Source organism: Geotrypetes seraphini, chromosome 8 (assembly GCF_902459505.1).
Source record: "Geotrypetes seraphini chromosome 8, aGeoSer1.1, whole genome shotgun sequence".
NCBI classification, from domain to species: domain Eukaryota; kingdom Metazoa; phylum Chordata; class Amphibia; order Gymnophiona; family Dermophiidae; genus Geotrypetes; species Geotrypetes seraphini.
In genome coordinates, this window is record NC_047091.1 from 157419126 (window position 1) to 157439223 (window position 20098).

Genomic DNA, 20098 nt, shown 5'->3' on the forward strand with positions numbered 1-20098 from the left:
TACGGTATGGGAACGGGTCACCTTTAAGGATTTTGGTGGGCTCAGAATGCAAACAACTGATATTTGGTACTTCTCTTTACATTTTTTGCAACCAGTTTTGTTAGAAAACCAAACTGATGCTGAAAACAGCACAGGCCTATATGAAGTGACTACTACAAGACCCAAACATGTAAAGTAGTCTCATATTTAGGAAAGGTACTCACCAAGAATACCATCACCATCTAGATGTTCCACTGGAGAAACAAAAGAAAGCAGGGAAGAAAGATTATGAACCTGCAATCAAGATGAGGAGAAAGCAGAAAGTTGGGAGATGGAAAGAGAAGAGCTCAACCTACGCGATTTGCGATTCTCTTCTGTTTCTTTGTACAGTCTGTTCACTTTCTCTACCAGTTCCCACTTTTCACAGCAGCCAGAATAATTAACAAAATTACGTGCCAGGATTTCCTTAAGCTGTCGAACACTCAGGTTTTCAATATCCTCAAGTCTTGACAGGTCAGATAGAGATGCTCTGGCCCGTTTTCGCGACAGCCCAGTTGTCTGAAACAAACATTTGTCAGTGGTTAAAAAAGATAAAAGTCAATACACATCTATACATGACTGGCATAGATGGCAGGAAAAATGACCAGAAATCACAGAGTTTGAGGTAGGTCAACTAAGAGGTCCTTATGGTTCATAGACAACGGCGCGAAAGACAAAAGCGCGCGCCGACAATTGAGCGCAGCGCGCGCCGCCGCGCCACTCTAAATTACAGTTTTTAGGGGCTCCGACGGGGGGTTTTGTTGGGGAATCCCCCCAGTTTACTTAATAGACATCGCGCCGGTGTTATGGGGGTTTGGGGGGTTGTAACCCTCCACATTTTACTGTAAACTGAACTTTTTCCCTAAAAACAGGGAAAAAGTGAAGTTTTCAGTAAAATGTGGGGGGTTACAACCCCTCACAACGCGGCGCGATGTCTATTAAGTAAAGTGGGGGGGTTCCCCCCACGCCCCCCCGTCGGAGCACTAAAAACAGTAATTTAGAGCGGCACGGCGGCGTGCGCTGCACTCAATTGTCTGGGCGCGCCTTTGTCCTGGCGCGCTTTTGACCTGACACCGGTCCTTATCAGTCAACTGGTTAGGGTTTTGAACAAAAAAAAAAAGGCATCATGCTTATTTCAAGTTTCAACTTGCTTGATGTGAGAAAGAGTAGGGAAGAGCTAGCCAGTTGCACATCTAATCCAGAGTACTTCTTTAAGCCACCATCCCTGCTCTTTTAGCTTATGTATCACACAAAATAGATCTAGAACCTTGCTTTGATTTGTTTTGTCCTGGGTGGAAGCTGCTATAGAAAACAAACAGAGGGTCCTCTCTGAGTGAAGCAAGTAGTTCCTACTACCCATCTCCAAGATCCCATACAAAACACTGCTTTTTAACTTTGTTCAGGCAAAATATTCAAAAGAGTTTTATGGAGAAATTTTCTTTCTTTTACCCCCTCTTTTACTAAGGTGCGCTATATGCTTTTTTAGCACACTAAACGCCCACGCGTGCATTTTATCCTATGAATGCGTTAGTGGTTAGCACACACTAAACGCGCGATAAAACATTTAGCTCACCTTAGTAAAAAAAAAAAAAGAGGGTCTTAGTCCCTCCAGCACTCCTCTGCCAGCAGGTGGAGACTGAGACACTGACTTTTCGCTACAGTACAAGTGGGCTGTGAAGTCTCCATTACAATCAGTCTTAACGAATAGCTAAACAGAAAACAAGGCTAAAAATCTAAATCCTTCATCCCTGCACCATCGTCTCAACCTCACATTGAGACTTCGAAGCTCTGCCTGCCTCTTGGGTCCTGCATATGGAACTGGGAGCAATCCCTGGAGGATCAACTTCTATGAAAAATGCTAATTAATAATTGCAGTTATTTTTATAATTAAAACTCCACAAATAATATTTTATATTTGTGGAGGGAGTATATTCTCACAAGACTTTAATCCATATCTTTGTGGAGGATTTCTCAAAGTGCCAAAGCTGAGCACCCTCTTGTATAATACTGTTGAAATAACTGTGGTACATCATCTCTCCAATCCCCCAATACTTGGTCAGCATTTCCATATAAGCCATAAGACAGGACTATTCTTATACATGATCTAGACCAGTGGTTCTTAACCTTGTTGGAAGTACTGAACCCCACCAGTTTCATATGCGTGTTCACCGAACCCTTCTTTATTCCCTTAGTTTTGCCGGAGCTAGACTAGAATTACTCAACTTGGCATTGCAAATCATGCAATTAGGACGCTGACTCCCATCACGTTCCGTTATACATGTGAATCCATATTGTACATATTCGTCCGACCACTTTCGTATTTTGCTCGACAGTAGTTAGTAAGGGATTAAAATATTAAGATAGGTATCACACGACGTACCATCACAACAGTTACAATTCGACTACTGTGCGCATCAAAACCCCTGCAGCACAGATAGGCCAAGCGATGTTGCGTGATCACCTGCAGCCAATTATGGACAAGCGGGGCGTATCATCACGAATCATAAGCGCTTCGGTCACGTTCGATCATCTATCAGTTAAATCACAAATTTTGATCAGGAATTGATTGATGTATATAAGGCGTTAGTTACAGATTGATAGATCAAGAAACCGAGTACACGATCAAAATCACTGAATAACTGATAGATGACTGAACGTGACCGAAGCGCTATATGAGTCGGAGGTGTACTTTGACCTCCACCGAACCCGCGAGACTGACTCACCGAACCCCTGGGGTTCGGTCGAACCCAGGTTAAGAACCACTGATCTAGACAAAGACATTCCTGACCTATGAAACAATACATTATAAAGAAAATTATAGAAAAAAGTACATTTCTGTAAAGAAAATTAATTCTTAAATAGCTTATAAAGAACTAAAATAAGTATTGGAAATATATAAAATCATATGATATGTACTCTTAAAAAATGAATCAAAAGAAGCTTTCTGACCCTAATACTGGATTCCTCTATCTCGGTGAAACTGACACACTGCATTTCTTTCTAAGGTTTAACAGAGCAATCTAATCTAAAGACATGAGAAAATATTACTCACACAAAGAGAGAAAAGAGCATAAAAATATTCTTAAAGTAGGAAAGATTTATATTTTAAAATCTAGCTTTGAGGATATCTTTTCCATTCTTTCACTGTTTCTCTAAAATAAAATGCAAAAGATTCAGGTTTCAAAAAGCTAGGATTAAGAGGTCACCTAGCCAGGCTACACAGGATTCAAAGTTTTCTAATACCTAACTTAATACATTATGTAAAATTAAAACAAAGAAACGTGTCAGTAACCAGCCCTCAAGAACTGAAAGAAAGATACTGAAGTAGAATAACTTCTATGCCAACAGTCCCAGGGGCAAGAAAAAGGTCAACGGTCCCTACTAGTTGAATTTTTCATTACACTATTCTAAAGATTAAAACAGCAACCCATATATTTTCTATAAAACATAATTCTATTTGAATATAATTCACACACATATTTTCATATGGACATTCATTACTGAAGCTCCAATCAACATTCACTTTATACACTCAATCCATATAATTATTATTATTAGAAATCTACATCAGTTATTTTTATAAGAGATGAAAAACAATGAGAAATTAAAGATGGGAAAATTCTGTTCAGTCCAGCATTGATAAAAATGGTGGATCCACCCTCCCCTCCCCCCCCCCCCCCCCCCACTGGTAATTCTGCTGAAAGGGAGAAAGGAAGAGTTATACTCTCCATGAGAAAGTCAAAAGGACTGCCGAGAGTTTAAAGGAGGATACATTTGCTGTTTCTGTTGTCTCTGCTGACGAAGCACAGTTACTTACCGTAACAGGTGTTATCCAGGGACATGTGGGTGTTATCCATTCTCACAAGTGGGTGACATCATCTACGGAGCCCCGATGCGGACAGCATTTCAAGCAAACTTGATTGAAGATTCAAGCTTGCTGGCTGCACCACGCATGTGTGCCTCCTGCTCCACTAGAGGGCGCATCCCCTCCTCGTGGTCTCCAGTTCACATATCCAGCAAAGAAGCCAACCCCGGGGAGGTGGGTGGGTTGTGAGAATATATGCCTGCTGTCCCTGGATAACACCTGTTACGGTAAGTAACTGTGCTTTATCCCAGGACAAGCAGGCATGATATTCTCACATGTGGGTGACCTCCAAGCTAACTGACACGGGATGGAGGGAAGGTTGGCTATTCAAGCAAATAGGTTACGTAAGACCGATTGGCCAAACCGGCCATCGCTTCTGGACAGTGTGAGGTGAAAGTATGAACCGAAGACCACGTGGCATCCTTGCAGATATCCTCGATGGGCGTGGACCTGAGGAAAGCTATCGAAGCTGCCATCGCTCAGATCTTATGTCCCGTCACTCGACCGTGCAGCGCGAGACCAGCCTGAGCGTAGCAGAAAGAAATACAAGCAGCCAACCAGTTGGACAGGGTGCGCTTGGAAACTGGGCGCCCCAACCTGTTAGGGTCGAAGGACAAAAACAATTGGGGGGCCGTCAGATGAGATTGGGTGCGTTGGAGGTAGAAGGCCAACGCCCGCTTGCAGTCGAGAGTGTGAAGCGCCACTTCTCCGGGATGAGAGTGGGGCTTGGGGAAGAACACAGGTAGAACAATGGACTGGTTGAGATGGAAATCAGACACCACCTTAGGTAAGAACTTAGGGTGGGTGCGGAGAACCACCTTGTCGTGATGGAATACAGTGAAAGGTGGGTCCGCTACCAAAGCCTGCAGCTCACTAACTCTTCGGGCAGACGTGAGTGCAAGTAGGAAGATCACTTTCCAAGTGAGAAATTTAAGGTGACATTTATCCATGGGCTCAAAGGGGGGTTTCATCAGTTGAGCCAGAACTACATTGAGATCCCAAACCACCGGAGGTGGTTTGAATGGCGGATGAACATTCAAAAGACCTTTCATGAAACGAGAGACCAAGGGATGGAGTGAGAGAGCCTTTCCCTTCCAGGGGCTGGTGAAAGGCAGCAATCGCACTAAGGTGCACTCGAATGGAATTGGTCTTTAGGCCCGAGTGAGATAAATGAAGCAGGTACTCTAGAACCAAGGACACTGGGACCGACACCGGGTCCTGGCGGTGAGATGAACACCAGGACGAGAATCTAGTCCACTTCTGAGAATAGCAGAGTCTAGTCGAGACTTTCTGAGAGGCCTCCAACACTTCCCTGACCGACTGAGATACAGAGAAGGGATTCAGGGGGAAAGAAACCAAGCAGTCAGATGAAGAGACTGAAGATTGGGATGTAACAGTGAGCCCCGACTCTGTGATAGCAGAGAGGGAAAGACAGGCAGAAGTAGAGGTTCCCTGGCACTGAGTTGAAGTAGTAGGGAAAACCAGGGCTGGCGAGGCCATCGAGGGGCGATGAGGATCAGAGTGGCCCTTACCGACTTCAGATGGACCAGCGTTCTCAGAATCAGAGGAAATGGCGGGAACGCATAAAGAAACTTTCCCTCCCAGTCTAGGAGGAAAGCATCTGCCTCGAGGCGGTCCGGGGAGTATATCCTCAAGCAGAAGAGAGGCAGTTTTTGATTGTCGGGGGAGGCGAACAGATCTATCTGTGGGGTCCCCCACGTGTCGAACACCTGTCGCAGTACCTGGGCATGCAGGGACCATTCGTGTGGCTGGAGGAGGCAGCTGAGCCTGTCCGCCAGGCAGTTTTGTTCTCCTTGGATGTAAATCGCTCGAAGGGAGATGTTTTGGGAGATCGCCCATTCCCAGAGCCGTAGAGCTTCTTGGCAGAGGGACCAAGACCCCGTCCCTCCTTGCTTGTTTACGTAGTACATTGCCACCTGGTTGTCTGTACGGACGAGAACCACCCGGTCGCGAAGCAGGTGTTGGAAGGCCACTGCGGCGAGGTAGATGGCCCGGAGTTCCAACACGTTGATGTGGCAGCGATGGTCCTCTGCGGACCACAGACCTTGAGTGCGGAGACCGTCCACATGAGCCCCCCAAGCGTACTCCGACGAGTCCGTGGTTAGGACCTTGTGGTGTGGAGGGGCGAGAAAGAGCAAACCCTTGGAAAGATTTGAAGAGTCGGCCCACCAACGGAGCGATCTTTGCAAGGAAGGAGTCACTGTCACGTGGCGGTTGATCGGGTCCCGATCCTGTCGCCATTGTGATGCCAAAGTCCACTGTGGTAACCGCAGATGAAGGCGAGCAAGCGGGGTAACGTGGACTGTGGAGGCCATGTGGCCGAGGAGCGTCATCATTTGTCGTGCCGAGACCGAGTTCGATCTCGAGACTTGTCGGCTCAGGTTTACCAATGCCTCCCGGCGCTGAGGAGGGAGGAAGGAGCAAAGGCGGACCGTGTCCAGCACGGCCCCGATGAATTGTAAGGATTGAGAGGGGCATAGTTGGGATTTTGGGAAGTTTATCTCGAACCCCAGACACTGAAGAGAAGTAATAGTCTGTTGGGTCGCTGAGATAGCCCCCTCCCTGGTCAAGTCTTTGATCAACCAATCGTCCAGGTAGGGGAATACCTGCATACCTCGGGAGCGCAATGCAACCGCGACCACTACGAGGCACTTCGTGAAGACTCGGGGGGACGAGGACAGGCCGAAGGGGAGGACCCGATATTGCAGGTGAAGGTCTCCCACCTGAAAACGCAAGAACTTGCGGCAAGCAGGGTGCACCGGAACATGGGTGTAGGCCTCCTTCAGGTCGAGGGAGCAGAGCCAATCGCCCTCGCCGATCAAGGGGTAAAGAATCGGAAGTGAAAGCATCCGGAACTTTTCCCGTACCAGAAACTTGTTCAGGCGCCTTAAGTCTAGGATCGGGCGCAGGTCTCCCGTCTTCTTCGGTACCAGGAAGTAACGGGAGTAAAACCCTTGGCCCCTTTGATTTTGGGGGACCGGTTCCACCACCCGCAGGCGGAGGAGGTCCTGTGCCTCGGAGAGGAGGAGGGGCAACTGCGCTCGATTGGGAGGGCATGCGCTCGGTGGGCTGTCGGGGGGTACCTCTTGAAAGTTGAGCGAGTATCCTGATGAGATCACGCCAAGGACCCATGAGTCCGACGTGATGGCTTTCCAGCGAGGGTAGTAGGCTTGAAGGCGGCCCCCGATGGGGAGGGGGTCCGGTAGAGGTGCGGAGGGGGCCCGCCCCCGTCCGCCCATTCCGTCAAAAGGACGGAGATGGCTTCGCCGACGCCGTGGGCTGTGACTTTAGTGGAGCCCTAGCGTGAGCCTGGGGGCGTCACGGCGGTGGTCTGGAGAAGGCCGGTATGGACTTCTGGGGGTAGCGTCGAGGTAATCCCCGGAAAGAGCGAGATGCCTGTGGTTTAGGCTTCTGTCGGACAAGAGACGCAAAGGAACGTTCGTGTTCAGACAACCGTTTCGTAGCAGCCTCGATGGTGTCGTCGAAAAGTTCCTTCCCAACGCAAGGGAGGTTGGCTAGTCGATCTTGCAGGTTGGGGTCCATATCGACGAGTCGTAGCCATGCCAGTCGGCGCATGGCCACCGCGAAGGCTGCGACTCTCAAAGATAGCTCGAAGCCGTCATAAGTGGCGTGGAACAGGTGTAGTCTGAGGTTGGAAAAATCCTCGAGGAGGAGGCTGAACTCTGTCTGGCGAGGGGTGGGTAAGCTCTCCGAGAAGGAGGCAAGCCGCCCAATGAGGTGCTTCAGGTAGGAAGAAAAAGTGAAGGTGTAGTTCAGGACTCTGGCGGTCATCATAGAGTTCCGATACAACCGGCGTCCAAATTTGTCCAGTGTCCGGCCTTCGCGTCCAGGAGGGACCGCCGTGGACACCCTCGAGGGGTGAGCTTTTTTCAGAGATGACTCCATCAGCAGGGATTGGTGGGACAGCTGTGGTTGCTCAAACCCCGGGTGAGGTACCGTCCGGTACTTAGACTCCATTTTAGATGGGACCGCCGTCACCATGTAAGGAGTTTCGAGGTTCCTGATAAGGGTCTGCCCGAGTACCGGGTTCAGTGGTAGCCGGAGGGACTCTCGGGGCGGGGAAGGCATATCCAGCTCCGCCAGGTATTCCTTGGAGGACCTTGAGTCAGATTGTAAGTCCAAGTCAAGGGCACGTCCCATGTCCTGGACGAACCTCGTGAAGGATGGTCGATGGGGTCCCGTGGCCCCTTGCGGGGACGGTGACCGAGACCTCCGTTTGGCTGAGAAGGAAGGAGAAGCCTCCCTCGAATAGCGGGGTTCTCGCTCAGACCTTCGGTCCGATACCGGAGACGCGCTGTGGAAGCGCTCCGGGGTCGAGGACCTGCATCGCCTCGAGGAGCCCCTCGGGGACGACGCCGGGGTTCTGGGTACCGATCGGTGCCTGGTCGGGGATCCCTCCCTGGACTCCCTCGGCGAAAGCCTAGGGCCTCGGACCGGAGCCCCGGACCGAGGGGGAGTCAGTAGGAGCTGTGGGTTGGTGAGAGACAGCTCAGTGACCCTTAGCGGCTCCCCCGATCGAGTCGAGGGGGTGCGCCCTCGAGCCGGAGGGAAACTCCGGGCCTTCTTAGAGAGGGGTCTCGATTTTCGTTTCGAATGCCTCGGAGAGGAATCGATGAAGAGGAGAGGCGACGAGAACGGCACGGTTTTCCTCGAGGGGTCTCGGCGCGTTGCTCAGGCTGGTCCGGCGCGTGCGAGGTCGAGGCCGAGGCCGGTTGCAGGTGAGCCATAGCAGCGGATAGCTCCGTTGTGATCATTGCTCGGAGCAGTTCCTGGAATACTGGCACGGACAGCATCGATGGCATGTCCAAGGCCGCTGTGCTCTCCACCGGGGGCGATCTCGCTTCGGAGCATTCCCGAGGGATGGAGGCACGTCCCGAGGTCTTCAGGGTTTTCGCCGGGGCCGTGGGTAAGGAGTTTCCACTCTGTCCGGCCATTGTCCCCGAGGTTGGCTTCTTTGACGATGTGGAACCTGAGGAAGGAAGAGGGGACTTACCCGGGGCCGAGGACTTATGAGAGCTCGAGGTCTTCAAAGTCGAGTCCCGAGGCGGGGCCGATGTAGTCGAGGCCGAGATCGAGGCCGGGGCCGATCTCGAGGCCGAGGTCCAGGGTTGATCGGTAGCAAATAGCTCTGCCATGTGGGCCCGGCGGCAGCGGAGCGCCCGCTGTTGAAAAGTTGCACACCGGGGGCAAGTTTCCGTTGGATGGTCGGCCCCCAGGCAAAGGATGCACCAGCGATGCGGGTCTGTGAGAGATAGAAGACGCTCGCACCCGGTGCACTTTTTAAAGCCCGTAATGGGCCGGGACATCCAGGCGGCCGCGGCCAATCAGGCCTCGCGGTCGCGGCGATCCGGGAGCCCCCGAATCGCGAGAAAAAGGCGTGAAAAGCGCGATGAGCAGGAAGAAAGAAAAAATTTGTTATGCACAGCGAATTTTAGCGGTAGAAAAGAAAAAAAAAGGCACGTGATGCCGCGTACCTGAGCGGACGTGCCTCCATACAGCTCCGGGCCATGCCGAATTAAATCTTACTTTAGCACGCCGCAATCGCTTCGGATCCCGGCGCCCCGCGGACCGACATTTCTCTGTTGGTGTTCGGAGTGTACGGAGCGCTTTCAGGGAGTGTTTGGAGCCCGGCATGACTGCAAGGGCGCAGCGAGACACGCGCAGGAAGGTGAGGCCGACGGATTCTAAGATGGCGGACAGCCACGAGGTCCCCATGTTTACAATTCAAGAAGCGGCCATACAAGAGCTCACTAAGTCCCTAACTCTTGTTATGGAGGACAAGCTAGCAAAAATCCAAACCTTTATGGAGGATTTTAGGGAGACAATGGAGACACAAGCGGGCAGACTACAGAGGGTGGAGGACCGGGTGGCTCAGCAAGAGGACCGGGCAGCAAACTTTGAGGAGCGCCTGAGGGTCCTGGAGACTGCAAAAACTACCTGCCTGGACAGACTGGAGGATCATGAAAATCAGAACCGCAGAAACAACTTACGGTTCATAGGGCTGCCCTCCACTGTTCGGGATGTCGACCTATGGACCTGCCTGGAATCGTGGCTGCCGGGAGTGTTGTGCCTCAGCGAGACGGGGGAGAAGGTCCTGATTGAACGCGCCCATCGGGTGGGCCCCCAGCGTGAGGGAGAGCATCGACCTCGGCCAGTCCTCACCTGCTTCCTTAACTTCGCCATGTAGGAACGTGTCCTAGCCTGTTTTCGGCGGGGGGCTGGCTTTGTCTATGAGGGACATAAAATTCTGGTCTTCCAAGACTTTTCCCCCCAGGTGTCCTCAAGACGTCGAGCCATGGCACCCCATTGCAATACTCTCTATCAAAGAAAAATAAGGGTCTCCTTGCTTTACCCCGCCAGAGCCCTGGTCTCTTACAACAATAAGATCCACTACTTTGAATCCCCGCGAGATCTGGAGCGATTCATACAGGACCTACCGGCGCCTCCGCGTGCGGAGCCAGAGATGGCCTAAAAGATCACCAATGCGTTCCCTGGTCATGGCTTGTGATGCTGCTGCACTATACCCAGCACGTGCCCCTGTCTTCATCAACAACCTTCACTGCTCCGCGACACCGCCGGCACTGGCATGGTGTCCCCGGTACCTGCCGGCGACCAAGCATCCTCAACCGCAATCTGCCTGCCCCTCTTCAGAAGCGATTGCCACTCTGATCTATCCTCAACTCTGGCACACCTACCCGGGGTGAGAGGACCGGACGGAAAGTTAACTGCAGGTGAAAGGTGGATACTTGGCGGAGAATCCAAGGTGCCCTTTTTCATTTCTTTTCCTTTCTTTTTCTTGTACCTTTCGAGATTCCTTGGGACCCAGTGCATTGCCGGGAGCGTGGTGGGATTGCTGTGCCCAAACACCTCACCTATTGCGGCACGCTCCCGAACTAGGAACTTAGCCTGCTGCAGGAGCAACGGCGAACCCAGTGCTTACCGGCTCTTTCGCCTCATCCATGATAGATTACTGCTGCCCTCTGGAGGAGAAGCACAGCCACTCAGGGGGACAGATGTCTCGGAGCATTTATCCCGTTTCCTTGGGAGGCCATGCCTGCTGCGCCGAGCTGATATGTATGTATGAATAGGGGCGACGAGGCGCAGGCACCTCTCTATCTATCCACCCTCTGTTATCCGGGGGACCTGTCGCTGCAGCATACATTCCCGCTTCTGTAGATATCTATGTACAGTGCTTCAGCGCTGCAGTGTTGGGTAGTACTTGGGGGTTTAGAGGGACTGCTTGAACTCTTGAACCCTCCCAAGGGTGATACTGCTTTTCGGAGCCTCATTGTGCTTCACCAGAGCACGCAGCATGCTCACAAAGTTTTCTATGCGTTATTGTTCTTATCCTCTGAGGGCATGGCCCAGAGCTGTTTCTTGTTTCCTATTTTCTGTATTTTCTGGTATTAGCATGGCCTTCCATGCTGGGGTTTGGGGGAGGGAAGAGACGGGGAGGGGGGGATGGGTGAGCTTGAATGGGGGATTGTATGTGGGTATGAATCGGGTTTGTGTGTGGGGTATGTCTGCAGGTTGTCTGGATGACTGTATGGGTTTTTCTAAGCTGAGTCACTATTATAGCCTGAGCAAGTTACATCGGTATTTCATGAGTGAGTGGAGGCATTGGCTGGGACGGCCTCCACCGCTCGTTCTATGGTCATTTACTGTTTACTATATGCATATCTGTAAGTTCAATGGTACAATTGCATGTTAAATCACTGAATGTAGATGGAATTCATTCACCCATTAAGCGTACAAAAATCTTAGCATATCTTAAGCGTGAACACACTGACATAGCATTCTTACAGGAGACCCATCTGAGCTCTGGGGAGCATGGGAAACTGCGTAGGGGCTGGGTGGGTCAGGTACACTCGGCCTCATTTACTAATCGGAAATGCGGAGTGGCTATCCTCATTCATAAGAATATACCCTTTCACATGCACAGCCAAATTGATGACCCCAATGGGAGGTTTCTAATTCTGGTAGGTGAACTATGGGGCAAACCTCTAATTTTATGCAATATTTACGCCCCTAACTCTTACTCTCATGCTTTCTTCACCTCAGTGGTGGGTCATTTGGCACCCCTCATGCCTCAACCGGTCATCATGGGAGGCGATTTTAATTTTGTTGCAAACCCCCAATGGGATTGTAGGCTGGCCAGACCGGTACCAAGGGGCCACTTCACTAGGGGAGTAAACTTCCTTATTAAAGAACTGGGATTGTTGGACGCTTGGCGCACGCTACACCCCACTGAACTTGATTTCTCTTTCTACTCTCACCCTCACATGTCTCATTCGCGCATTGACTATTTTCTAATCTCAGCCTCTCTATTTCCGAACCTATCAGCCTCGAACCTCTTACCACCTCTTGTATCTGATCATGCTCTGCTCAGCCTTGACTTACATTTCGGGTCTCAGGCCGAGGGGCGTATCTGGCGGATGTCCCCATTCCTTTACAAGGATGCGGAGTTTCGAGAATTCTTTCAAAAATGGTGGGAGGAGTTCCATAATACTAATTTACCAACAGATGTGGACCCCGTTGTCTACTGGGAGGCGGCTAAAGCGGTCATGCGAGGTTACATACTGGCCTACACAGCGTCCCTGAACAAAAAGCGGGACGGGGAACTCTTGGCTCTGTCGCGGGACCTTGCCAGCCTTTGCTCTCTTCATATCTCTCGTCTGGACGACGTATCCAAACAGGCCATGAGTGACGTCAAGCAAAAAATTAACCTCCTGTTAGATCAAAGGGCTAACCGTAATATCTACTGTTACAAATACAAACTTTACCGCTGGGAGGATAAAACGGGGAAATTACTAGCTAACTTGGTGCGCCCACACAAAACCCGCCATATCATTACTTCTATTAAAGATAAACGAGGCGTTACGCATGTTACTCACTCGGCCGTCACAGAACAATTCGTGCAATTCTACACAGACCTATACACCGCGCAACCTTATGACAAAACTGCTAGTGATTGTTTCTTTCAGGGCCTCTGTCTACCTACTTTGATGGACAATCAATGCCATGCCCTTAATGGTCCTATTCTAGGAGAAGAACTGCAGACTGCTATTAAAAAGCTCAAGCTGGCCAAAACTCCGGGCCCAGATGGCTTCGGCCCCGAATTCTATAAGTTATTGGACCCCCCGGCACTAGCTTCTCTACAACAATACTTTATGGGACTCCGAGGTGTTACTCCTCCCGGAGACTCACATAACAGGGCACACATTATTATTCTCCCTAAGCCCGGGCACCCACTTGATGCTTTGGGGTCTTACCGCCCCATCTCCCTTCTTAACCAGGATGTAAAACTTTTGGCTAGCATCTTAGCGTCGCGTCTCAATAAATTCTTACCCGCGCTCATCCATGAAGACCAAGTTGGTTTTGTGCCTGGCAGGCACGCATCCATGAATCTCTTACGGGTCCTTGCAGTGTTACAACACCCTCGCGCCACCTCCGACAAGGCGCTTATCACTAGCTTGGATGTAGAAAAAGCGTTCGATATGGTCTCTTGGCCCCATCTCTTTCGGACGCTTGGCAGATTCGGGATCAAGGGGGACTTCATCGCCTGGTTATCAGCTCTGTACCATCGCCCCACGTCCCAACTCCTAGTGAATGGAGGACTCTCTCACCCATTTCCTCTGGGACGGGGCACTCGTCAGGGTTGCCCGCTATCGCCCCTCCTCTTCCTTCTCTCGCTTGAACCTCTGGCGGCTCGTATTCGCCAAGACGTAGAGTTGGAGGGTCTGAGGGTGGGCTCCAATGAATTTCGCATCAGTATGTTCGCGGATGACATGCTCTTATATGTTAACAATGCTGACCGGACAATGCCCGCCCTGATGTCCCTCATTCGTGCGTATGGAGTCTTTTCTGGTTTAAAAATTAATTTTGAGAAAACGGACGCTCTCTTGTTAGGAGGCTCACAGATGGAGCCATGGTGTAGGAGTCTTGGTGTAGGTATTGCCCCGGGAAAGCTGAAGTACTTAGGTATTATGCTTTATAGAGATCCGCTCAAGTTGTACGAGGCTAACATATCTGCTACTATCGGACGGATCAAAACTTTATGTCTTAAATGGCAATCGCTGCCTCTTTCGCTTTTGGGGCGTGTGGCCTTGGTTAAAATGGTGATGTTCCCGAAATTACTCTACCCACTACAAACTATACCCGTTTGGGTTACCCGTGCAGATGAGCATGCCTATCAGTCAATTATTTGCTCCTTTGTGTGGAGGGGGAGGAGAGCTCCACTAAACTGACCCAGAGTCGAGATCGTGGGGGCCTGGGCTTGCCATCCCTCCGTATATATAACGTAGCCGCACTCCTTCGCTGGATTCATGAGCAACTGGTTTCATCGCGCCGCTATTCACCTGAATCCTTACTAGAGGAATGCTGCTTGCCCTGGTCCTTTTCCTCCTTCCTTCATGGAACGGGGAGAGGGGGTGCACAGCCCCGCTCCACTATCTTACCTTTCCTCCTTCCATTCAGGCGGGCATGTTGCTGGTGGCGAACTCTTCAGAATAGATCGCCTACTGTATCCCCATTTCTCTCTCTCCTCTGGAATCCTAACTTTGCATCCGGAGTGGGGGGCCTGGCGGGACTGGGGGATCGAACCGCCCGTACCACGACTGTGGGGGATGTCTTGGCCTTAGGTGGGGGGGAATTCCCTTCCTTTGCACAAATGCGGATGGCATGGCACCTACCCCCTGCACACATGTACACTTATTTGCAAATTCACCACTATTTTCACTCCTGGGCACGTGCGCATGGGGATAACTGGAGAAGTGGCCCTTTGGACTTGGTTTTTCTTGCCACCCCTACTGCCTCTAACAAGATTTCTACATGGTATAAGGCGGGGAGAGATCATTTCGGAGAGGGATGCCTACGTATCTTGGGGGGTGAGTGGTCCACAGAGCTTGGCATGCAGGTGTCTATAGACGACCTTAAACCCCTATTTCAAACCCTATACTTACATGTGAAGGCCGCGGGCCTGCAGGAAACACAATACAAAATATTACATAGGTCCTACATCACTAGAGCTAGAGGCTATCACATGGGCTTGTGGGGTACTGACACATGCACTAAATGTACATCCCACAAGGGTGACTATGTTCATTCATTTTTCACTTGCCCCAAACTGCACTTTTGGAGTCAGGTACAGCTCCACTTGGCGGCTGTCTTGCAGCATGCCGTACCCTGGAATCCACCCACCCTGTTACTGGGAGATATCACGGATTTCAACCAACAAGGACTGGAGTTTTCAGCCCACAAATACATCCTCCACGCGCTCCTTGTGGGCAAACAACTCATCTTAAAGTTTTGGGCTTCTGAAGAGGTTCCGACCTATTGCATGTGGACAGCGAGGATGCAACTCCAAGCACGGTTTGAATTGGACACTTATGCGTCCCGTCCCCAGCCCCATTGGAAACACTATTGCTCCCTTTGGAGGGAATCTCTAGCTCGGATTGCTTAGCCACTCAGTAGAGAGGGCTCCTGCATTGTATGTGTTCGTGCACGTCTCCCATGACTCTGTATATCCTGACTCTGTATATCATGACTCTGTATATCATGACTCTGTATATCATAACTCTGTATTTTCATGTTTACATCATGTATTCCTCTCTCGGGTAGGGTGAAGCAGGTCACAAAATTTGAATAATTAATTGTATATTTCAGTCTTGCATAATTGAGTACCATTCCTTTCTTGCTCAGGTGACTCAAGTCAACAAGAATACAATAAAGACGTATAAGTGTGTGTCCGTTGGGCTGTTTGAGGTATGTTTGGTGGTGTGTGTGATTTGACTGGGGTATGCATGATGTGCGATTGTGGTGGATCGTTTGGGGATCCTTGTTGATGTTGCAGTTTCTCTAATTAGAAATTTTGAGCGAGGGATGCTGGACGGTTCACTGTTATCCCTTATAGCTAGCTGATTGATATTAGCCGGGGTGTTGGGCATCATTTTCATACTACATCACCTGTGCATTCTTATGTTCCTGTTTACGCTTATGACCCGCTTATATTATGTTTGTTTGGGTGGGCGTATTGAACTGATGATCTGTGGCTCAATTCCCCAGGTACATTGCTATGTTTTCTTATACTTCTGTATTGCCTTTACGCTGTATCATTGATGTAAGTGGCTGTCCATGCGTTTCTTGTCTTAATAAACATGATATTTAAAAAAAAAAAAAAAAGAAAAAAAAAAAAGTAATAAATCGCGGTGCAAAGAAGGTACTAGGGCAGCGCTAAGAAAAACGTGTCTTCTTAGCACAGCGGAAAAAATCGAACTGGAGACCACAAGGAGGGGATGCGCCCTCTAGTGGAGCAGGAGGCACACATGCGTGGTGCAGCCAGCAAGCTTGAATCTTCAATCAAGTTTGCTTGAAATGCTGTCCACATCGGGGCTCCGTAGATGACGTCACCCACATGTGAGAATATCATGCCTATTTGTCCTGGGATAAGAGCATCTATGAGTAGACTGGCATAATGAGGCTCAGAAAAATGATGCCTGGATGGATTGCTATTTTTTTTTTTTCAATTCTTTATTCATTTTTAAAACTACAATTGTGCACAAGAGATGATGCATTTACATAAAATATTAACATTACAGCTCAATAAACTTAATAGAAATAAGGTTGCTATAGATAAGTCGATAAGCAGAGAGATCCTGGATGCCTTTCCAGGGGCAATGCTCAGACAAATGGTGACAGAATCCACGAGAAAAACAAAAAGCGATAGTGGATCTAGTGCTCAGACAAATGGTGACAGAATCCATGAGAAAAAAAAAGCGATAGTGGATCTAGTACTCACAAATGGTGACAGAATCTCTAATGTCCAAATGCCCATCTGGGAAGTAATGATCATCATACGGTTTGGTTTGATATAACAACCAAAGTGGAGGACAGCCACATAAAACTCAAAAGTCCTGGATTTCAAACATGTAGACTTTAGTAGAATGGGGGAGTACCTGAAGAAAGTTGACTGGATGGGAGGACATAAGTGAAGTGGAAAAACAGTGGTCCAAGTTGAAAGGAGCAATAAAAAGGGCTACTGATCTTCATGTGAAGAGAATAAATAAAAATAAGAGAAAAAGGAAACCAATATGGTTCTTCAAACTAGTGGTGAAAAAAAAAAAAAGGCTAAAGAGTTGGCGTTCATGAAATATACAAAAACTCAAGAAGAGTACAGAAAGGAATATCAGCTGAAACTGAAAGAAGACAAAAGAGAGATAAGTCAGGTAAAAGCATAAGCGGAAAAGCAAATGGCTAGAAATATAAAAAGGAGACAAAACATTTTTCAGGTATATTAGTGAAAGGAAGAAGACAAAATTAAATTACGAGACTGAAAGAAGGTATGAACCACTACGAGGTCTGATAATTAAGTTCTACGTACTTCAAAGTACTCCGTTCAAAGTACTCCATTTGGGAAGCTATGCACTGACGCTAGCACCTAGTTCACCCTTCAAAACAATATTGGAACTCTTTCTGGAATGCCCAGAGCTGTTATATTACCCTTGATGTCCTGAATGTCATCAAAATGTCTCCTTTCGATTTCCTTTATCTTCAGGTAAAGAAAAAAGTCATTGGGGGCCAGATCAGGTGAGTAGGGAGGGTGTTCCAATACAGCTATGTGTTTCCTGGCTAAAATCTATTTCACAAACAGTGCCATGTGAGCTGGTGCACTGTCATGATGCAAGAGCCATGAGTTGTTGGCAAAAAGGTCACTTTTTCACACAGCCTTTTCAGCACTTCCAAATAGTAAACTTGGTTAACAGTTTGTCCAGTTGGTGCAAATTCATAATGAACAATCCCTCTAATATCAAAAAAGTTAGTAACATCATTTTGACTCTTGATTTGGACTGGCAGAACTTTTTTTGGTTGTGGAGAATTGGCCGACTTCCATTGTGCTCTTTGATGCTTTGTTTCAGGGTCATATTGGTACACTCATGTTTCATCAGCAGTGATAACACAGCCCAAAACATAGTCTTGCCTCTCCAAAAGGTCTTGGCAAACTTCAACTCTCCTTTGCTTTTGTTCATCGGTGAGCTCCTTCGGGACCATTTTTGCACACACCTTTCTCATGCCAAAGATTTTCAGTTAAGATTTTCCTGTTTCTCTATCTATTTTTTCTTGCAACCCCCAATGACAAGATTAAAGAAACATCAATTCACTTGAATGGCATTAACTATACTATAGAACAGTCTATAAAAATATTGGGAGTGACTATAGATAAACATCTCACTTTAGAACATCATACTGATCTATCATTGAAGAAATGCTTTGCTGTGCTCTGGAAACTTCGCACTATTAAGATATACTTTGATGAAGCTTCATTCCATCTGTTAGTGCAGTCATCCGTTTTATGTATTCTTGATTATTGTAATGTTATTTATTTGGGTGCTTTTAAGAAAATTGAGAGTGGTTCAGAACACCACAGTTCAATTGATCTTTGGATTGAAAAAAATGGGAGCATATTACACCATATTATTTGAAACTCCACTGGCTGCCGATTGAGGCCAGAGTTTTGTTTAATTTGCCTGCATTTGTTACAAATCAATTTTTGGTTTGTCATCTGGATACCTTGTTTCCCATTTTTCTTTGAACCACCCAAATAAGGTCACACGCAGAGTTTGTCTGTTTACATTTCCTTCCGCTAAATTATGTTGTTACAAAAGATTTCTGGAGAGAACTCTCCTTTCAAGTTACCAAACTGAATGATTGGTTTGGTAAAATTATGCTAGGATCCTCTTCTTATCTTTATTTTAGAAAACTACTGAAGACCTAACTGTTTGAAAAATTTGTTTCCTAACTGGTTGTTTCGTTTAATAATTCTATGCTTCCGTCATGCAATGTATCTTCTTTTAAATTGTATTTTTACTGTATGGTCAGTTCTTATTTGTTGTAATCTGCTTAGAACCATTCTTTTAAATTGCATTTTTCTTTTAAATCATATTTTCTACTATAGGACCAAATCTTATTTATTGTATTTTGTTTGAATTGGGTTTTCCTTTTAAAATTACTCTTCACTGTATGACTTGTGCTTATTTGTTGTAAACCACCCAGAACCATTTTTGGGTTAGGCGGTATCTAAAAATAATCATCATCAATGTTTACTTGATCTACTATGCTTCTCACAGTCAGCCGACGATTTCGACACACAATTCGACAAATTTTTGAAATGTTTTTGTCCGTTTTGCTTGTTACTGGCTGTCCTGACCTTTTTTCCCACTGGTGACCCTTTCTCTCCCCTCAGAAAAACAATTTGTACACTGCCATTTTCTCCATAAAACTGAACATGTCCCCGATTTCACTTCCACTCTTGCCAAGTTTAACAAGAAATTTAATGATTGTTCATTGCTCCAATTCAAGCTCCAACATTCTTGTGATGACACCGCCACATGTCGACACGAACACAGCTGTGAGACCTTACCGAGTTGTTTGTTCAGTGCTGCCAACGTAAGTGCACAGAGGCAAGTTCGTGAACTTCAATTGTCAAACCTCGTATGCGGAGAGTGATGAGGAAAAAGCAAACGTGCTAAGGAGTGTTCTCTAGTCATAGCTCTCATGCTTGTGTGTTATGTTACTCAGTGTCTATAATAAACATTGCAACTATCTGTAAAACTTGGAATACTTCACTGAAAGGTACACAATAGCTCTCAGCTAAACTTGCAGATTCTTGCTACCTCTCCGAGAGCCCTTGAAAACAACGCCTTTTCACCTGGTTCAGCCGAATATTCAAAGGTGGCCTCAATCCATCTCTGAAGCGATTTATGGACTTTGTCCCAGCTATTCGTCTCTCCATTTCATCCGCCAGTAAAATTTATGTTTTCTAGTTTTATGGAATTTAAGAATCGCCTTCTCCCTGCCTGAAGCTGAAAGAGTTTATCTGAATAGTTGTAGCAAGGCTAGAATTACTACCCTACATTACCCTACATTACTTAAATTATACAGCTTTTTTTTTGTTTGTTTTAACTGTCTGATGTAAACTGCCTGAAGTCATGTCAAAATTATGACATCAGTGATTACCAGCCCATTCAAATTTAAGTAATCTGGCAACTCAAGAGCTAGTGTGACCAACATCAGAAACCTCGGTCAAACAGATAAGTATTTGCATTAAAATTGAGATGTTACATTTGAGTTGGGCTTCATTAAAATATGTTTCCTTTGAACTACAAATACTAATCAAGG

General features: G+C 47.7%; 1 protein-coding gene across 3 annotated transcripts in view; it reads right to left on the reverse strand.

Moving 5' to 3' along the window:
• Nucleotides 1–20098, reverse strand: part of RNF34 (ring finger protein 34) — a 67431-nt gene that overhangs the window by 4301 nt on the left and 43032 nt on the right. The window contains exons 5-6 of one of the 3 annotated variants that reach the window (XM_033956048.1): nt 436–537; nt 204–273 (exon numbers count right to left, since the gene is read on the reverse strand). In XM_033956048.1, coding sequence (XP_033811939.1) covers nt 204–273; nt 436–537 — 172 coding nt within the window. Of the gene's footprint in view, nt 1–203; nt 274–335; nt 538–20098 lie in introns of all 3 variants that reach the window. The other 2 variants (XM_033956046.1, XM_033956047.1) reach the window with 2 other exon arrangements.